The 22,337-nt window shown below is 37.6% G+C and overlaps 1 protein-coding gene across 4 annotated transcripts in view; it reads left to right on the top strand.

The window, feature by feature from the left end:
- The first annotated feature begins 2,259 nt into the window (after positions 1-2,259).
- Positions 2,260-22,337, top strand: part of LOC127445112 (ras GTPase-activating protein 3) — a 97,761-nt gene continuing 77,683 nt past the window's right edge. For all 4 annotated transcript variants that reach the window (XR_007897933.1, XR_007897932.1, XM_051704913.1 and 1 more), the window contains exon 1: positions 2,260-2,422. Coding sequence is in view for 2 of the 4 variants with exons in the window: in XM_051704913.1 (XP_051560873.1) it covers positions 2,368-2,422 (55 nt within the window). In the remaining 2 variants the exon portion in view is untranslated. The remainder of the gene's footprint in view (positions 2,423-22,337) is intronic.

The following is a 22,337-nucleotide window of genomic DNA, read 5'->3' as shown; positions in this document are numbered from 1 at the left end:
TAAGTTCCCTTAGTATGAGGCTCAGGATATAGTGAGGGACAAAACTGCAGTTTGAAACCTTAAAAGGATGGTTTTCCACTCTTTACAAAGCAGAAGAAATTTCAATGAGATTTTAACAACCCAGATGAAGTTTGGACTCAATTTTATTTCAATGCATTTAAAATACCTCTCAATTTATATCTAATTCACCTTTTAAAATTATATTACTCTTTCAAAACCCATATAGAAATCTGATAAAAGGCAATATATGTAAAACAGATATATGAAATATACATTCATATATAGTTTTTGCTTATATAAAAAGTCACATAATGAACATGTATTTCAAAATACTACAAAAATGGCAGTTTTTTAATATAAACTCAGCAAAAAAATGTCCCTTTTTCAGGACACTGTATTTTAAAGATAATTTTGTAAAAATCGAAATAACTTTACAGATCTTTATTGTAAAGGGTTTAAGCAATGTTTTCCATGCTTGTTCAATGAACCATAAAACAATTAATGAACATGCACCTGTGGAACGGTCGTTAAGACACTAACAGCTTACAGACGGTAGGCAATTAAGGTCACAGTTATAAAAACTTAGGACACTAAAGAGACCTTTCTACTGACTCTGAAAAACACCAAAAGAAAGATGCCCAGGGTCCTTGCTCATCTGCGTGAACATGCTTTATGCATGCTGCATGGAGGCATGAGGACTGCAGATGTGGCCAGGGCAATAAATTGCAATGTTCGTACTGTGAGATACCTAAAACAGCTGATCATCCTCGCAGTGGCAGACCACGTGTAACAACACCTGCACAGGATTGGTACATCCGAATATCACACCTGCGGGTCAGGTACAAGATGCAACAACAACTGCCCGAGTTACACCAGGAACGCACAATCCCTCCATCAGTGCTCAGACTGTCCGCAATAGGCTGAGAGAGGCTGGACTGAGGGCTTGTAGGCCTGTTGTAAGGCAGGTCCTTACCAGACATCACCGGCAACAACGTCACCTATGAGCACAAACCCACCTTCGCTGGACCAGACAGGACTGGCAAAAAGTGCTCTTCACTGACGAGTTGTGGTTTTGACTCACCAGGGGTGATGGTGGGACTCGCATTTAGCGTCGAAGGAATGAGCGTTACACCGAGGCCTGTACTCTGGAGCGGGATCGATTTGGAGGTGGAGGGTCCGTCATGGTCTGGGGCGGTGTGTCACAACATCATCAGACTGAGCTTGTTGTCATTGCAGGCAATCTCAATGCTGTGCGTTACAGGGAAGACATCCTCCTCCCTCATGCGGTACCCTTCCTGCAGGCTCATCCTGACATGACCTTCCAGCATGACAATGCCATCAGCCATACTGCTCGTTCTGTTCTCAATCCCATTGAGCACGTCTGGGACCTGTTGGATTGGAGGGTGAGGGCTAGGGCCATTCCCCCAGAAATGCCTGGAAACTTGCAAGTGCCTTGGCGGAAGAGTGGGGTAACATCTTACAGCAAGAACTGGCAAATCTGGTGCAGTCCATGAGGAGGAGATGAACTGCAGTATTTAAAGCAGCTGGTGGCCACAACAGATACCCAACAGATATATATATATACACACACACACACACACACACACTCAAAAACTATGTAGCCTATTTTATTTAAAGATTTATGCATTTCAATTTTATAACCAAATTAAAATATTTAGGGTTTTATATTTGTTTTATTTTGTTAAAGATTGCTCAGTTTATTTAATGAAATGTTGTAATGAAACTGAAATGACTAAATTTTAAAGTCATTTTTTGAGTGTATTTTCCCAATACTTGTGGAATATGAATATGTAAATGTATGCTCAAATATATAAACTATAATTTTATGCATATATTCATATATGGTCATCAGCGTCAGAAATTAACTTTTACATAAAGGGATTTGATTTTCAGGGGCATTTTTTTCTTTAATGAGGGCAGTCATACCAGATCAGATTATAGTTTACTAACTAGATAAGGGCAGACCTCATTTCTCAAGTGTTGGAATTGTGCGACCAAACAAGCGTTCGACGCACGCAAAAATAATAAGAATTTTTTTTTTTTAAATAAAATAACAGTGTGGACAGCTTCGCATTCTCGTTGGCGTCGCGTCTCTCTAGATGTAGATATGGGTGTATGGTAACAGGCCCCGCCCGTTTTATAAAGCAACATGGCTGCTATCCAATCAGCACGTGAGAAATCCTTCTAGACCCCTCCCTCTCAAGAAACGTTCGCGTTTGAGCTGTGCGTTCGCGGCGCGCTGCTCAGTCCGGTGAGTCACCGTCCACGCAGGAATAGAGAGAGGGAGAGACCGCGTACATTGGCGGATAGTAAACGGGGAAACGGGAAAGACCGTGGACTGCGAGCATGGCGGTCGAAGAGGAAGGTCTTCGGGTTTTCCAGAGTGTCAAAATAAAAATCGGTGAGTTCTGGAGTGCGAGGAAAGCGAGCGTTATTGCACGAGAACACTTTCCATATTCTGACTGGAATTACGCTCGCTCTCAGCGCTCAACGGCTATTGTGATCATATGTGCGCTTTATAGATAAATACGAGATTGAATGTGCTATTACGGCTTATTATTCTTATTTAGCTGTTTGTCTAGATATATATGAGGCACAGTCTATTATAGAAAATAAAAATTATCCGATATATTCGTACGATTGGCGCCGCAGCTGTGCTGCATTAGTTGGAAGTCATGGCTGAAATAGCTGTAAATCCAGCTGCATGAAAACACTTTATCTTCTGCATTCCTATACAAATTCATAGTCAGACTCAATATGCTCATATAGGCAGAGATTAGTGATAGTGTTGGACAGATGTGCATTGACTGCACAATCCAGCTGTGGATGTTTAGAAAAAGCAGATAAATGTATAAGCTCTAGACTCATAAATGACGTTGTTGTTGTTTTTCGGGTGTTCTGCATCTGAAATCATTTAAACAGGCTTTGCAACAAATGAAACACGATGATAACATCATTCTGTCCGACTGAAGAAGAGTGCATGTGTTTTTCTTTCTGGACAGACCTACACAGATATAGAACAGTTTGTCTATTTTCATTCTGACTGATGGCATGTGGTTTGTCAGTGGGTGTCATTGCTATTGGATTGACTGAAGTAAACGTGAAATAACAGTGAGACATAGCGAGAGAACATGCTGTCTGTTTGTCTATTTCTATTTCAGTTTGAGTGTTCTTTATTGACATGACTAAAACTGTATATTTGTATTGCATAAAGCATTTGGAATGCTACTTTGGTGGTTTCATGATACAGTGATGATATTAGATGGTAATACCATTGTACTTATATGTACTGAAGGATTAATATATTTATATGCTATGGCATTTAAATGGTACTCCAAGATCTTGAAATATTCAAATTCTATGATATTTACGTTTTACTAGGAAGTACTTCAAAGAATACCCTGGTTTTACCTTGCGGGACATGTCTATAAAATATAGGTCGACCGATAGTGGATTTTGCTGATACCGATATCTAAAGTGGTGGAAAAGGCCGATAACTGATTAATTGGCCGATAGTTTTTAAAATCGATTTATAGAATGCTAAAAAAAAAAATCAAATCGTAGTCTTACCTTACTATGACGAGCACAGACAAAGAGGCTACAAAAGTCCAAAATGAATAAAATCCCAGATACAGTTTATTGTGCAACCAAAGTCCCAATAATAACCAGAAAAAAATTCTGATTTCAAGCATAAAATGCAGGACATAGAACAAGCATGAAACAGTACACTTAATTATTTTGGGACTCTTATTTTGAAATGGCGGAGACTTGGCTCGGTTACAATGCCCTATATTTGAGTATTTACCAATATATATACCATATATATTCAGGATATATACTATACAGTATATATATATTACAGCCCGACCGATATGGGATTTTTGAGGCCGATACCGATTTTAGAGAGGGAAAATTCACACATTACCAGTATGGTGGCCGATATAGTTAATTTTTTAGATAGAATGAAAACAGACCTTTTCTGTGTGGATTTTTCACTGATTTTGCACTGATATGACTATGCAAAGGTACTCAGAAGGCTGCTTTCTTAAACAAATATTTTTATCAAAGAATATTTGACATTATTATTATACATTGTCAACAAATTCTAGAAATGAACACTGAGAAAATGAAGAATAATTAAAAATACAATAAATAGCTTAATAAACATCAGTACTGTATGTTTAGTATCAGTCAATTGTTGACCATTAAAATAAATAAATACAAATAAAATAAATAACTAAATAAACATCAGTACTGTTTAGTATCAGTCAAATGCTGACCATTAAAATAAAGAATAAATAAAAATAAAATAAATAGCTAAATAAACATCAGTACTGTTTAGTATCAGTCAAATGCTGACCATTAAAATAAAGAATAAATAAAAATAAAATAAATAGCTAAATAAACATCAGTATTACTGTTTAGTATCAGTCAAATGTTGACCATTAAAATAAAGAATAAATAAAAATAAAATAAATAGCTAATTAAACATCAGGTCTGTTTAGTATCAGTCAATTGCTGACCATTAAAATAAAGAATAAATAAAAATAAAATAAATAGCTAAGTAAACATCAGAATTACTGTTTAGTATCAGTCAAATGATGACCATTAAATGACCTGCTATACAAGTTCAGAGGAAACTTTCAATGGTGGAAAACCAGAGTTTTAAATATTAAATTTTGTAAATGCAACGACTGGAATTCTTCGGCTGAAGGGGGTACCAAACTGTGAATCCTGAACAAAACAGTTTGGCGAATACATGTTTACTCATTAGCTTCCACTCAGCTGACAACAATGAAAGTAGCTACGTGATTAGCTAGTTAGCTATAAGCTCGTTTTCACGGAGAGTAAAAGACAGACATTGTTTATTTTACTTTCCAGCATTGTGTCTCACCAACTAGGTAACAGCGTAGCATGAAATCAACACTCAACAGACACAATACACTACCGCACCATTGTCTGTTGAGCTGCAAAAAGATGTTCTGATGTTTACCTTTCAATCTGCTACATTACTGACTGCACTGACAAACTATAGCTGGCTAATAGCAAACAGACATGAGTGACATGGTTGTCAGGGACAGGGTTAGTGTTATATTAGTAATATTAAAAAGGGAAAATGATGGGGTCATTTTTTATTAACTTTCCAGTGTGTATTTAACAAACTAGTTAGCAACTTACCGACACACAGCTCAACTCTGCCCTGTCTGCAGTAGGGATGTGCGAGACTAGTCGACTAAATGGTTCTGATGCTGCTAGTCAACACTGGAATTAGTAGTCGGTTAATATTTCCCCCAATTAAACTGATAATAATTTTTACACATTTACGTTTGGCTTTATATTTTTACAGAGGCTGCACTTAAATTACTGTCATATTAATGTTACATATTTTAAATATAATTAATAATACAAATATTATTTAAAAAAGAGGATTTCTGGAGCAGATACAGAGTTTAATTTCACCTCAGGCTGCGCGTGCTTCTTTCCTCTCTCTCTTGCGGCACGCGCAGGAAAATGTCCTCTCGCTAGACAAGCAAACTCAGCAAAGTAGTTATGAAATCACTTCGGTGGTGTGGGAATCGGTTTTCCAAATGTTTGAAAGTGTGATGTTTTCACATTTGAGTCTTCTTTAAATCTGTGAATGCTTGTATGTTATTTTCCCGCTGAGCAGGCTTTTTCAAGTGCAGGATAGACGCTTCAGGTGAGTCAAGTCCCGTCTTTCACCGGACCATGTCGACGGGTTAATTTTGCTCATCAAAAAAATTATGCTTTTAAGTAAGTAGCCTAGAAAATAACTGTTTTAGACTAGGTATGCCATTTTTCAACGAGGTGCCGACTGCTTAACGTGTTAAACTATCTTTTATTCTGTGTGCACGTCGTGTTTAGAATACATTAGGTTTATTGTAGGCTACATCACAGGCCTATTTTTTCTATCCTATAGCAATTTTTTTTTCTTCACATCGTAACTGTTAATGGTTAACGTTCTTTACTGAACAGCTGTCATATTAGATCAATGGTTAATGCACGTTTGCACGTCGTGAAATACGCACAACTTTTCAGCGCATTTTTTTTCTCTCTCATAGATTTGGCTTAGTCTACCTGTTAATTATTTTCAACAATGTCCTGACTGTTTTAACATGTTAAGTAACTTTTACTTGGTAATTTCCGTTTAGAACAGGCTTTTAATGGTTGTTCCATTGATCCTGCACTATTCATTCAATTGTTTTCCATAAATATGTCTGTTGAGTATTTGCTAACGTTGATTCAGTGAATGCATGTCATGTTCTATATTTATTGTACAATGATCATAATTCAAGGCGAGCACGTCGCAGATAAATGCCCCTTTTCAGTGGAATTTAGCATCGGATTTGGAATAGATTAAGTATTTTAAATGGGTCGCATAAACACACTTTTTTTTTACTGTTTTCTGAAGGTTGGTTTCTCTTTAGACTAGTCGACTAGTCGGTTACAAAACCTCCGTTTAAACGACAGTCAAATTAGTCGTAGCGCACATCTCTAGTCTGCAGAGCCACCATAAGCTCAGAGTCAGCTCTGTAAACAATGGAGTCGGAGCGCGCTCTGCTGGACAAATTACGTTATGACACCAATTCTAAAGCATTGTTTTCTGCATTATATGTTTTGAAAAAAAGTTTTCGTATTACCGCATATCGGTAAAATATATGCCGATACGATATATCGTGAAAGGCTAATATCGGCCGATAATATTGGCCGACCGATATATCGGTCGGGCACTAATATATATATATATATACACACACACAGTATATTCATATAATCCTCCAGTGCCGGCCACAGAGGAATACGGAGGAATTAAAAAAACCTATTGCAACTATCGGCATCATTTTTTGCCGATAACCGATAGTTTCAAAAGACAACAATCGGCACCGATTAATCTGTAAAACCGATATATCGGCCCACCTCTATTATAAAACATTTACCATGGATAATTTCTGGAACAAAAACATGGTAATACCATTATTATTTTTGGTATATCTTTGTTTCTATCTGTGTTTGATATTCTTTTCTTTATGTGAGGTATACACAGGTATCTGCACATATATGTATAAAATGATTCAGTGTGTAGGTGTGTTGTGTGTCAGTTGTCATTCAGGTCTTATTTTTGCTCAGATTAAAGCAGCATGCACGCACACACATCCCTGCAGGTCTAATCTCTGTACGCCACAGTAAACATGCTTCAGCAGTGGGAGCGCGCATTGACATGGCATGTGATTCTCTTAGAGCGTGAAGCTCTTCATTTCCAAATGTACCAGAGTACAGTTGGGTACATTTTATATGAAACAGTGCAAACAGTTTGTATTGAAATCTCTCAAGACTGACATCTGCACAGTGGTTTAACATAATGTGTTAGAATTCATTGACCCTTACAAAAATTTACCATGGTATTACAAAGTACCATACAGCCACCTCTGTCATCATAATCAGAAATGAAACAAAACTGTTGTGGTACCATAGTACAGACATTGACATGGTAATTCACAGAATACCACCTGGCACTATTATGTCCTAAAATCCTGATTTTGAGTTTTGTTGCCTAACATCATCAGATAACGTAACGTCCCTCTGTGGCTATTTTGAATTTTTTGCCCTGATTGCTTCACTATCATTTCACAGAGTTTCAGATGTTTTGGAGAAGTAGTTACTGTATTTCCATGAGTAAACAGCGAGAGGAAACAAATGTGATCTTTGAGTAAAATCTTGTTTGTGGTCTTGTTTAGGGGGGCTCTGTGCTTTATCAAAGGTTAAATTATGAATAAATCAAACGAATAAATGAACAAATCTGAAGTAATCTTTATTTTTATACTGTATATTTATGTAAATTATATATATATATATATATATATACAGTACTGTGCAAAAGTTTTAGGCACTTGTGAAAAATGTTGCATAGTGAGGATGTCTTCAAAAATAATGACATAAATAGTTTTCATTTATCACTTAATGTCATACAAAGTCCAGTAAACATAAAAAAGCTAAATCAATATCCGGTGTGACCACCTTTGCTTTTAAAACAGCACCAATTCTCCTAGGTACACCTGGATACAGTTTTTCTTGGTTGTTGGCAGATAGGATATTCCAAGCTTCTTGGAGAATTTGCCACAGTTCTTCTATATATTTAGGCTGTCTCAATTGCTTCTGTCTCTTTATGTAATCTCAGACAGACACAATGTTCAGTGGGGGGCTTTGTGGGGGCCTTGACATCTGTTGCAGGGCTCCCTGTTCTTCTATTCTAATCTTTTCTATTTGCAAAAGTAATGTTTGGGAGTCTAAAATGTATTTTTCCTATTGACACACTAAAGCTGAAGATATAAATAACTATCTTAAGACAAATGTTTTTGTGAAATATCTTATGTGCCTAAGACTTTTTCACAGTACTGTATATATAGGTTATTCTATTGAAATTAAAATCTCTTTTTGGAGTGACTTTCGCTTTTGAATGAATTCAAAGGACTCGAGTCACAAGTTAATGGCATACAGAAAAAGATCATCTGGAGTTAATTTGTTGTAATAATGGGTTTTTCTGGTATTTGATAGAACTTGAATCTATAGAAGTTGTGAAATTATTGATTTTCTATAATAAGCACAATTTTCTTGATTTTTTTTAATAAATGGAAAATAAATAGGAAAAAAATATTTTGATTTGATTTTGATTCTTTGAATGTTTAATATAGAAAATGACAATATTCTGAATGTACAGCATATTAGCTGGCAATCTTGAATGATGTAAAAACAGTATATATATATATATAAAAAAAAACACTATCTGTGAGTGGAATACATAAAATGTGCATGTCTAATTGTGTCAATGGGGGCTGAGCCCCACTAAGAATCCTAGAATTGCCTCTGGTTCACACCCCACTTTAGAGAAAGTCTCTGTCTGGTTGGTTGGGTGGAATTACAGTAAACACACTCACTCATTGGAAGTCAACTGTTACATTATTAAATTGTTTTTAAAGTGATGGTTTTGCATTTTCCTTTCTCAATTCCAGTTAGGCTATGTTGGATTAAAGGGACAGTTCAGCCAAAAAATTTGGTCATCATGGTGACAGAAATTATCATTTTTGGGTGAAATAGCCTATCACTTTAAGTAATTGCTGCTTAGATGTATAACCTTTTAAGTTTTATTTTCCGAATGCAAATCAGTGAGTCTTTTCATTGTAATAGGTGATATATCTGAGTGATAGCTTTATGGTGCAGCCAAAACAAAGGTTGCTGGTTTGAATGGAGGTAAGGGAGGCCATAAAAAATCATCAATCGCTTCTCTTTCATCATCGTGCCCTTGAGCATTGCACTTAATTCCCTCCAGTTCATATACTGAGAGTTGCTTTGGGTAATAAACATATCTGTCAGATGTGAAATCAAAAACCAGAACTGACTAAACTGCTATTTGTTATTGTTTAGACAGGAAATTGCTTAGACATTTTAAAACAAAATTGAAATAAAATGGAAAATAGCCACATTTATTTTCAATTTATTTTAAGTTCAGTGCAAGTTAACCAGATAGTAACCACAAAAAGTAATTAGACTCATCCCACATTTATTAAAATAAGTGATTGCAGTGAGGCACTTACACTGGAAGTGAATGTGGCCAGTCCAATAACACTAAAATACTCACTGTTTCAAAAAATAGCCACAAAACACAAATATTATACATGTTAACATGATTCTATTGTGATAAAATCACTTACTAACCTTATCTGTGTAAAGTAATATCCAATAACAGGATTGCAGGGTTTCGTTGTCATGGCAACAAAGTTTTAATATTGGACATATCCAGAGACTATTTAGCCCGAGATGGACCACTGGTATTAAAATGAATGGGAGAAATTGGAACGGCCAACAGATGTAGAAAAGGAAGTTCCACCTTACAGGTACAAGAGCCAATCACCTTTTAGATACAGACATCACCTGTCAGTTAACTCGAGAACACGCATGCTTATTAGCTGAACCAGCCTGAAAAATAGTGTTTTTTTAGCGTAATCTGAGCTAAAGAAGCACAATTTATGAGAGCATTGCTGTCAGATTTTACTGCTGATTTTAAATATGTTTTTTGATTGTAATCTTGACCAACCATTTTGGAGATTTAGATCTTTCCCTATTTAGGTAGATAGGAGCTGTACTTATATGCCGCTTGTTTACATAGAAAATAGCTGGCCGAGAGCATTTCAAAGATGGTCGCCAAGTGGACTGACTTGCCTTGAAAGAGACTTTGATATAGCCTAGGCTATTGACCTTATGCGCCAGAGAAACAAGCACGCAGTCATCTTGAAAATGTTGTCTTTGAAAGTCCGGTCCAGCAGTTGCTTTATACACTATATTGCCAAAAGTATTCGCTCATCTGCCTTTAGACGCATATGAACTTAAGTGACATCCCATTCTTAATCCATAGGGTTTAATATGACGTCGGCCCACCCTTTGCAGCTATAACAGCTTCAACTCTTCTGGGAAGGCTTTCCACAAGGTTTAGGAGTGTGTTTATGGGAATTTTTGACCATTCTTTCAGAAGCACATTTGTGAGGTCAGACACTGATGTTGGACGAGAAGGCCTGGCTCGCAGTCTTCGCTCTAATTCATCCCAAAGGTGCTCTATCGGGTTGAGGTCAGGACTTTGTGCAGGCCAGTCAAGTTCTTCCACACTAAACTCGCTCATCCATGTCTTTATGGACCTTGCTTTGTGCACTGGTGCGTAGTTATGTTGGAACAGGAAGGGGCCATCCCCAAACTGTTCCCACAAAGTTGGGAGCATGGAATTGTCCAAAATCTCTTGGTATGCTGAAGCATTCAGAGTTCCTTTCACTGGAACTAAGGGGCCAAGCCCAGCTCCTGAAAAACAACCCCACACCATAATCCCCCCTCCACCAAACTTCACAGTTGGCACAATGCAGTCAGACAAGTACCGTTCTCCTGGCAACCGCCAAACCCAGACTCGTCCATCAGATTGTCAGATGGAGAAGCATGATTCGTCACTCCAGAGAACGCGTCTCCACTGCTCTGGAGTCCAGTGGCAGCGTGCTTTACACCACTGCATCCGACGCTTTGCATTGCACTTGGTGATGTATGGCTTGGATGCAGCTGCTCGGCCATGGAAACCCATTCCATGAAGCTCTCTACGCACTGTTCTTGAGCTAATCTGAAGGCCACATGAACTTTGGAGGTCTGTAGCGATTGACTCTGCAGAAAGTTGGCGACCTCTGCGCACTATGCGCCTCAGCATCCACTGACCCCGCTCTGTCATTTTACGTGGCCTGCCACTTCGTGGCTGAGTTGCTGTCATTCCCAATCGCTTCCACTTTGTTATAATACAACTGACAGTTGACTGTGGAATATTTAGTAGCGAGGAAATTTCACGACTGGACTTGTTGCATAGGTGGCATCCTATCACAGTACCGCGCTGGAATTCACTGAGCTCCTGAGAGCGGCCCATTCTTTCACAAATGTTTGTAGAAGCAGTCTGCATGCCTAGGTGCTTCATTTTATACACCTGTGGCCATGGAAGTGATTGGAACACCTGAATTCAATTATTTGGATGGGTGAGCGAATACATTTGGCAATATAGTGTAGATCTCTATGGTGTTGATATCAAAGTGTAATCAGCTAGCGAAGTGGATTTACAGGTTATAGAGGTGCCAAAATGTATTATGAGTATTTTAAAGTGTTCAGGGGATGTCATAAAAACTGGAAGCAGTGTGGGGAGATTTTAAAATAAGAGTACTTCATTCATAAATCCACAAGATCCTACCTTCACGCTGTGGATGCACTGATATGCATCTGTGTTCATGAAACTCCAAGAGACAGCACAAAGTCATTGAAATGATCTCTTTACGACACCTCTGACCATCTTCTCATGCCATTTCACACATTGCTTTATAGTTAATGTGAGCAGATTTTATGTGTTAAACCGGGACGGGGAAGGATACCACTATTCATTCATACACATACACACAAATATACATGTGAAAGTGTACATTTTATTTTATATTCCATTTGCAACTATTTTAATCACATTTAATCCTTTTAAAAATGTGGGGTGACAAATTAATTTTAAATAATACAAATGTAATTTCCTTAAAGATGCAGTATGTAAAAAAATTTTTGTCAATGTGTGAACGGCTGGTAACGCAACTTAAAAATTAGCCCTTCCCGGACTTCCTAGCTTGCCTATTAAAGCCTTTAGACTGATTTTCATGCGAAGGGAGCGGGTCGGTTTTGCTGTGAAAATCCAAAGGATGTGACGTTTATGCGTGCTCCTGAGAGCCTTGCCTCAGACAGTAATAGCTTCTCTTCCGCTATTCAACAGCGACAACAAACTGCAACACTAGGTAACGTTATCTTAGAGATGGAATCCAGCAAATGTCCAGCTCCCAGCACAACACTGACACCTACACAAACTCAGAGTAAGCCAAAAAAACCAAAACAAAACATTTATCTACTGAATTCCGTCTGGCTAAGCGGGAACGTGAATGTGGTTGAGCGAAAACTAGAGTGAATATCGGCAGGGCATTTGATTCGAATAATTTCAACGATCTTCTCTTTATACTAAAAGTCAGGTAAACAGGATAAATTTAAGCAAATACGCTGGTTTCTTATTCGTAGTACAACATATGACATACAAAACATACAATAGTGCAACATAACAGTGAACTGTCTGGTATAATTCGGTAGTATGTAGCTGTATGGGTGTATCAGTATGCTATGTTAGCTGATAAGTAGTTTTAGTGTAGTCTCAAAGTTTGTAGTAAAACAATCTTAACTGTGTAATTTTAATTATGCTACCTCATCTGTCAGCATGATGGCGGTGAATCACGTTCAGCCTCTTTGTACGTTACGTCATTGTTTTGGCCGATGCTCGCTCGCTCGCGTCCCTATGGAGTGTGTGCACGAGCAACAGGTAGCTGGCTGCGGTTCACTTAACGGCCACAGGTGTCATTAATAACAAGGGTTTCTGAATCTTACATACTGCACCTTTAAATGTTATGAACATGCATATGAAATAATACGAGCTGTCACTGTTTTAAATTTTACTTCAACTACACATTTTGAACAAAAATTATGAACAGGGTGAAATTTAAAAAAATTAAGCAGAATTACACGTATGACAATTAAACGCGTGTATCATAAAAAAGTGCAGTGTTTCATAGCTGTCTGAATGTGATCTGCCAGGTCCGATTTGCCTCCGTAAGTGTCAGAAAAACTAACATTTACAATGACAGCAAAAACACCTCATGAGCATTTTCATGCAGTAAAGGGGTGGAGTAGTAACACCATCAACTCTTGGTGAAAAATACTTTCTGTGCTCCCACAAGTAATCCATTTCGATAGGCTTTTCTCATTAGCTTCAATTCAAACCGGAAGGTAAGAGACAGAACATGGAAGCGTGCTGCGCTGAAAAGGGGCGGGGCTGAATAAGGTCAATAGACCAGTTCAAATACTGTTTTTAAGGAAGTGACATCTTTGTCCCTTGAACATTTCCAGCTAGTTGTCGAACTCATTCAAAACAGCGGGAGGCGCTTCGTTCATAGTGACTTTAACACAGTTAATGTTACTAACATTTATACGATTGTAATAGAATGTCATTGTTAAAATTTAGACCATGTTGTTCAGTAGCTGGATGCTCCCTATATGCCTAAAACTAATGGAAATTAAAGTGTTTAGGTTGCCGAAAGAGCATTCAATGAAGTCATTTGATAATATTGTAGAATTTTGAAGTTTGAAATGTTTATCACTAATGCATACTGTTTCACATAGGCTACTATTTTTTAAGAAATTTTATCAGCACACAGTTTACTGCACGCAAAATGTTAGTTTTCAATTCCTAAAATAACCATATTTTTCCTGACATGTTAACCAATAACGATGACGCAAGAACAGTGTTCATGTCTTTGCATTATTTTTATTTCAGCATCTTTGTTGAATTGTGGTCCTGGACATCTCTTGGGGTATTATGGGTGTTTGTGGACTGTTACTGAACAATGGTGTCACGGTTAGTAGACCAATCTAGGGTCGATGTGTCGACCTTTCCTCAAGGAAGTGGAGGCACCCTGCTCATTTGGCTACATATATGGAGTTATGTCACGGGCTTCCTGACGAAGCACATGCCTAGGGGAAACACTGGCGGGCTTTCAGAGGTCAGCTTCTGGTGGAGAGAGCAAAGAGGAAACAGGAAACTTTTCCAAATCACTTCCTGATTTGGCTGAATGATCTACAAAGCTTGTTTTTTTCATATTCCTGGGAAGCAGTGTGCTAATAAAAAACCAGACGTACATTGATTTTGTCTCACGCAGAATCCAGATTTTGTGTTAATATTTCCTTATTTCATTTAGCTTTAAAATCAACATGAAATCAAAATGGACTATCAACTTTCTCAACACACATTCGTGGTCTTTATTGGTCTTTATTGTGAACAGTTTAATGTAAATGTAAGACAGGTTATGTCAATTGATGCAAATAGTGATTGTGATGATTTGAGAATGAAGCCTTAAAATTTGGATACGTGGAGATGCTCTCGAAGGTGAACCTCTGGAATGAAACAGCACTTTTCACCATCCAATTCATTCCAGGTGGATAAAATCAAGTCCCATCCTTCATTATTTTCTTGATGAATATTCTGTTTCACTCGTAAATAGATAACATAACAGAAGTAAAATGGCGTGTGAATTCTGTTTCATGTTGACTTTAAGGTCTCCATCTTTAGGCCTGTCAGAGCGTCTGTTGCATTGTGGTGGAGGACTGCAGTCTGCGGTCACATGTCAATCATCGAGGGTCTGTGAGGTAGAGACACGTAGAGGTGTGGTGCAGCGGTTTATCAGAACTTGATTTGTACCAATGTTGGATTGAGAAACAGTCCCAGGGGTGTGTTTGAGGGAGGTCAGAGGTCATTATACAAGGGGTTCAGAGCTCTATGGTTCTATAGGGGCTTCTGGTAGCACGTTGCTAGAGTATCCAAACTTCAACTGAGGGTGTGACCTCTTATGACACACCACTCTCACCCTCTAATGAAGAGGAAATGATGTCACAGACTGTATTTATCCCCAAGAGGACCAGTCATGACTCAGTTCCCTGTCAAGCGATTGAGTTAGTTTTCCAGGAATACTGTTGAATCTTACAGTGGTTTTGAAGTATTTAGAGAAAATCCAGGGATAGTTAGTAAACCTTTATTTAAATTAACAATGAGGCAATTTCCTTCTTTTGTGTTGTTCTTATCTGCCAAACGTGAACCAAATATTCGGAATGTTTTCTTGTCAAATTAATTGTACATTCCCTGATAGTTATGGCTGGGAGAAATACAGGGTTTTTCATGGGTCAAAAATGGTCTTTGGTGGTGACTGACATATACGGTCATTCAAATTCTCGAAGTTGATTTATTACATAGTTGCATTTAATTAATATATAACATAATTAATTAATTGCATTTCATGTTTACATTGGGTAGGAATTATTTTTCACCATCTAAGTATATGGAACCTTTATAAGGGCAAGCACATAAAGGGGTTTAAAGTCTGGACCTCCAAGACTGATGGATTTTCGTCCTGTTCTTTTCAAATGATGTTTGATATTAGGAAATAGACTGACCTTGTTTGCCTTCAGAAACGAACATTTTCACTAGCACAGTCCACACTCAGTAAAGTGTTCTACTCATGGGAACAGTCAGAATATTACAACTTGTCTTGCTGAATATATTTTTGAAAAATATTTATGAAAATATTTATTTTCTGAAAATTAATTATGAATAATAGTGGCCTAAATACGTTTTGAAACTTTAACTACAGCTGCCACAGTTGTAATAAAAAGTCTAATAGATTAATATATTTAATATGAAACTGCAACATTTTTGTCAAAATACCACAGTTTCTGTTACTGCAGTAAAATTGTGATCAATTTTAGTAAGGGTGAATGTCAAAATAATTCAGCAGAGCGGATCCACACTCGCACGAATACTAGGATTCGGTTGCACTGCAAAAATGCATGGCTCAGAAGATAAGCATATTTAATGCGTATAAAGCACCGAACGCTAGAAAAAAATCAATGCAGGAAAAAATCCCTGGATATATAGAATATATTTACAATATATTCTCCATGATTTTGCTGACAAAAGTTTTGCTCCTTGAGTCACAGCTTGGAAGTATAATGAGAGAATGTTAAAGTATATAATATGCATGATAATATCTCTGATTTAAACTTCAGTAGCAAATATACCATTAGAGTTGGTAAGTTTGATTCATTTTTGTGACTCAATTTAAACCATTCAATTCAGTTGTTTATTTGCATACCCACTTTGGCAATTTTCAAATAGTAGAATTAGTTTATTATCTATAGTTATATTGGTGCATGTAAATGAAAATTATTAAATACCATTCTTCCTTGTGCTCATTTAGTGAAGAAATGTGTGGAAAACGTGACTTTTTAACCAGATTTTTACGTTTGTTTTAATTTGTGCATTAAACATTTTGAAATTTGATTGTCAGCAATAGCTGTTTAGTTGTACTGATCATTCCTCTAATTTTAAATAATCACCCTTCTAAAGCTATTTTAGGCCAAATACATAAATATTGATATCAGAGGTCGACCGATAGTGGATTTTGCCGATACTGATGACTAAGGTGGTGGAAAAGGCAGATAACCGATTAATCAGACGATAGGTTTTTTTTAGAATCGATCTTCACATGTAGTTTCTCTTCCTATTGCCATGTTCATTCAGGTGAGGAAAGTGGAGTGATAAAACCTGAAACCCGTCAGCCATTGGTCAACAAAAAGGTAGTTCCTCCACAAACTTACACCACTGGTTGAGTCAGAAGTTCAATCAAACAGATCAGTGTTGTGAAAGTGCCACAGAGTCACAGTGTTTACATTCTTCAGGAAGTTAAACTATTAATGGATTACTTATAGTGATCTGATTACTGAATTATCATCCAAAGAAATTACACATTTTAACAGGTAGCTCTGGGCATCATCAGCACAGAGCCTATATCAATGATGTTGTCATTTTTCCAATGTAACTGTACTTTATCATGTGGTATCTTGCAGGATGAGGGTGTAAAGTGTGAAATGACTCTGTTCTGTACAATCATTTCTGTAGAGTTGATCTAAATAGGGGCATCACCATTATGTTCACACTCTGCAGTCTGTGGTCTGATGAAGTAATCTAGTCTTCACTTGTCTCTCTGACCTGTCTTTATGTCTCTAAAGGCTTTGCTGAGGTAAGACATCTACAGTATATCCAGTGCCAGCATGAGAAATTTTCTGAATGGAGAGCGAATGCAGTTCCAACTCTTTCTCTCTGTATCTGTATCCATTTCATCTGTCCAGACGTTCACCGTGTCTCTGCACCAGAATTCATTATCATTGTCTTTTGTTTTCACTCTCCTGCAAAGGAAATGCCATTTGAAACTCTAGACCAACTTCCTGTTTTGATCTGCCGGTTTGTTGACAGTAATTCAGCGTGGCACGCAGTCTCACTCGAGTGACTGTGAAGGAGACTTTTATCTTTGATGCATGAGAGTTTGACCATTAGTGAAGGTGACAGACATAGATCCGGTGCTGTCAACATCTGAGGATATAAAATAAGATTCAATGGAAATGTCAGATATTATGAACAGACACATTAGACCTGAAAGCCTGTTATAGTCTCCAGTCAGGTTTTTTGGTCATTCAGAGTAAAGAATAAGTAATACATTAGTAGATTGGTAGATTGTGTATTCGCAAAGCTGTTTATTAAAAATGTTTATTTTTGCAAATCCCTTTGGTGGTGGTAGTGACGCAGAAATCACACACTTCAGCTTTAAAGTTGCTGAGCGTTTCGCTTGAGCAGGACACCGTATCAAAATATAAAAGAGCATATATGGAGTGGCCAGGTGATCTGACTGCGGCCCTTGGACATCTATTATCTTGCTGTTTACCCTGCCTAGCGCTGTTACAGAGACAGGTGTGATATTTCATGGCACATTTGAGTGATATCTGACAGGTAATAGATAGGGTTGCACCGATACCACCCTTTCTCTTCCAATCCGATATCTGAAATCTCAGTATCGGCTGATCACGATCCGATACCAGAGTTGTTTTTTTTTTCAGAATTAGTTTAAAATATCTATACTTCACTCTCTGATACTAATTGGGGGTGCTCTTTTAAATGTAAAGAAACACAAACCCTTAACTACACATTATTTCAATATAAATGTATAGCCTATTAAGAAAAACTTTTACTAGTCTACTGGATAATGTAGCAAAATTAACAGTAATTCCAGTCTTCAGTAGAAAAGAAGCAGTTTTCTTTGAAAACTTTTACATATTGTATCTGGACTTTATTCAGATCTCTATTTTGTATATCAGATATACAAAATATATCAATCCATTTTTCATTCACACAGTTATTTTAAATTTGTTATGATTTGTAAACAAATAATAATGTTAATAATAAATTATTTTTATTATTATTTTATTATTAGTTATGCACCTTTAATTTTAAAACCCTCTGGCTTTTATTTTGACAGTCGGATCACTTCAGGAAGTCCTGTATGTGTCTGTATGTAGGCTAGTGCACAGTAGCTTAATTCGCTTCTTATTCAAAGTCTGGTAAAATGCTCCTCCAGTGCCGTTCTAAACGCATATTATAAGTGAACCGAATTATTGACATCTGAGATGTTCGTCAATAGCGCTCACATATGAAAATAGCAAGCACTGAGGGCTGAAAATAGCCGTGAGTGCCTCACTGCGCGTGCTATGCATGTGTGTCAACAGAGCAGTGCCATTCACTAACGCACTGTGCATGCATACTATATTTTTACTTATAAAACACAGCAGGCTTAATGTTAAGGAGTTTGTTCTACTGGCCTGGTTGGGCCAGTGCTCCAGATTTTTACTTGCCCTGCCAAAATTTTCACTGGCCCCAACACAAAAATTAAAAACAACTGTTTTTACCATTTATTAAAAAAATGTGTCTGAAGCTATATATATATATATACACACTGGCGGCCAGAAGTTTGGAATAATGTACAGATTTTGGAAGGAAATTGGTCATTTAATTCACCAAAGTGACATTCAACTGATCACAAAGTATAGTCAGGACATTACTGATGTAAAAAAACAGCACCATCATTATTTGAAAAAATTCTTTTTTTTTCTTTTTTTTGTAATTAACATTTTAAATTTTTACCTACCTCGCTTCCTGAAAAAAATTCCCAAACCCCAGCCTTCTACCTGCCATCTCCTCAAAAGCTGCCACCCTTCCCATCTCCGCACACCACTCTGGGAATGGTGTCGCTCCGTCTGATTTCCAACCCCTTAAAATAATTTGTCTGCCAATCATAATGCTAGTCAGAACACAATTTTTTATATATTTGTCCCCCAAATTTATGACTGCCCCATCGCCCAAAATACAAAGTCTGGGGCAAAGTAAAATTTGAGTGCCCAAAACGTCACACAAATAACTCTGAACCTTCATCCAAAAATCTTGGATATTAACACACCCCCAAAAGACATGGGTTGTGTCTCCAACTTCTGATTGGCATTGCCAGCAGGTGGGTGTGTCTTTAAGACCAAGCCTATATAATCTAGAGGGGGTCCAGTAAAATCTATGTAAAATCTTAAATTGCATAAGGCGAACCCTTGCATCTCTAGATACAGACTTAACATTTCTTAGAATCCTAGTCTGCACTCCTTCCTCCAATACCAAGTTCAAATCTTTCTCCCATAATCTCTTGATAGAAGTTAAATCTCCATCCCCCAAACACTGAATTAAGTAGGAAGTAATACACTGATGCCTCATGACCTTTTCCAAAAGCAGTAATCACCTCTCCCAAGCCTATAAAACTGAGATCTGGGAATCCAAAAATGATTACCCAAATTTTCAAAAGATATCAACACTCCACTCTCATACAGGTTGCTGAGTGCAGCAATCCCCCTCACAATCCACTCTGACGAAGAGAAAGGGGACTTATTGATACATAATTTGGGGTTCAGCCATATGCTTGAGGCAACATTGAAATAAATGTCTGAATTAAATACTTTGGCTCTTGTCCAAATCACATGCAAATGTGAAATAACGGGGTGTGACTTAACTTCTCTGGTTAGTTTGATAGAAAGGCTTTGCAATGGTGAAATAGGGGCAAGGACTTCCTGTTCAATAGAAAACCAGGGAGGGGTTCTTTCAGGTGGAAGCAACCAATGAGCCAAATGTCTGAGACCGAATGCATAATAATAAAACAAAATCTTAGGTAGGCCTAGCCCACCTTTGTCAATCGGCCTATGTAACTTGTTGAAATGTAATCTTAATCTGAAAATTACCGTTCCAAATAAAGGACTTCGCTATACTATCAAATTGCTTGAAATAAGAGAAGGGGACATCTATAGGGAGAGACTGTAGCAGGTAGTTGAATTTTGGAATACAGTTCATTTTAATAACATTAACCTTCCCAATCATAGATAAACGTAATGAAGCCCACCTACTCACATCACTCGAAAACTTTTCATTAAAGGTTCAAAATTAACTCTAACTAAATCACACAAATTAGTTAATGCCCAAATACTTAATGCCCCATTTGGGCCACTGGAAGGTGCCCGGCTACTGGGCAGTACGCTGTCAGAGCCAAAGCTTCGGATTAAGACCAACTGACTCTGTAACCTGAGAAATTAGAAAAGGAATGAATAATTCTGTGGAGGCAAGGGTTAGATCTAATGGCATCAGAGACGAATAATAAAGTATCATCTGCATAAAGCAGAAGCTTATGCACCAGACCTCCTGCCACCACCCCTGGAAAATCATCCTCCTTTCTTATCACGGCTGCTAATGGTTCCAGGGCAAGACAGAACAATAATGGGGAAAGAGAGCAACCCTGCTGGGTGCCCCTGTTGAGAGTAAAATAATCTGAAATTAATCCATTTGTTTGTACCGCCGCTACCGGGTGTCTATGAAGTAACTTAATCCATTCAATAAAAGTATTCCCGAACCCGTACATTTCAAAAACCTTAAAAAGATAATCCCATTCTACCATATCAAACGCCTTTTCGGCGTCGAGTGAGATGGCAGCAACCAGAGTCTGATCATTCGCCACTGACCACATGATATTGATGAAACGCCTAATGTTATCAGAAGAGCTATGGCCCCAAATAAACCCCACCTGATCTATATGTATAAGAGATGTCATAACTTTACTTAATCGGTTAGCCAGAATTTTTGACAAAATTTTAACGTCTAGCTGGATCAGGGAAATTGGATGGTAACTCTTACACTCACTTGGATCTTTGTCCTTTTTAAGAATCGGACTGATCCAGGCTTGTGTCAAGGTTGGCGGAAGCTTTCCATTCTTTAATGAATCAGTATAAACTTCTAACAAAAGTGGAGCCAGTTCTGTAGCATAGGATCTAAAAAATACAGCAGCAAAGCCATCTGGCCCCGGAGCCTTGCCTTTAGGCAGGGCCTTAATTACATCGTCAAGCTCCTCCAAGGTTATCTCTGAATCAAGATAATTTTTTGCTCAGTCGTCAGTTTAGGGAGATCTAATGGTTCCACAAAGTTTCTTATATCTTCATCAGTAGACGAATATATGGAATTATAAAGATCAAGATAGAATTCTTTAAAAGCATTATTAATAATTTCTGCTGAGGTAAACATTTCAGCACCAGCAGATTTCACTGAGGGAATGGTAGAAAAAGACTCTCTGTTTTACATATCTAGCCAAAAGCCTCCCTGCTTTGTCCCCTGACTCAAAATATGTCTTGCCCTGAATAGCCAAAACTCCACCTTCCACGACAAAATAGTATTATATCTGTATTTCAATCAGATCAATTCTCTGAGGCCATCAGAAGACATTTGGCGCTTCAGTTCTGGCTCGGTACTTTTAATATTCTCTTCCAATTCCACGAGTTCTCGTGCTTTGGATTTTTTGATGAATGAAGCATTCTGTATGATCCGACCCCTAAGAACTGCCTTAAGTGCCTCCCAAGCCACGCCCACAGAGGATACTGAGGACCAGTTGGCCTCCATATAAACATTAATTTCAGCCTTTAACATTTGTTGGAAATCAGGATTTTGCAAAAGGGATACATTAAAGCTCCAACTATATGATTTCTTTTTCTCCATATGTGGCAACACCTCTAAACTCACCAGGGCATGATCTGAGACTAAGATATTTCCAACTGAGCAATCAACAGCAGATGAAATGAGGGACTTAGATATATAAAAAAAAAATCTATTCTCGAATAAATCTTATGGACTGATGAAAAAAATGTATAGTCCTTACCAGATGGGTTCCAAAGTCTCCAAATATCTGTAAGACCAAGATTTTTGT

The sequence above is a fragment of the Myxocyprinus asiaticus genome, chromosome 8 (assembly GCF_019703515.2).
Source record: "Myxocyprinus asiaticus isolate MX2 ecotype Aquarium Trade chromosome 8, UBuf_Myxa_2, whole genome shotgun sequence".
NCBI lineage: Eukaryota > Metazoa > Chordata > Actinopteri > Cypriniformes > Catostomidae > Myxocyprinus > Myxocyprinus asiaticus.
The sequence above is the reverse complement of the archived record's forward strand: the minus strand, read 5'-3'. Positions and strand labels throughout refer to the sequence as shown.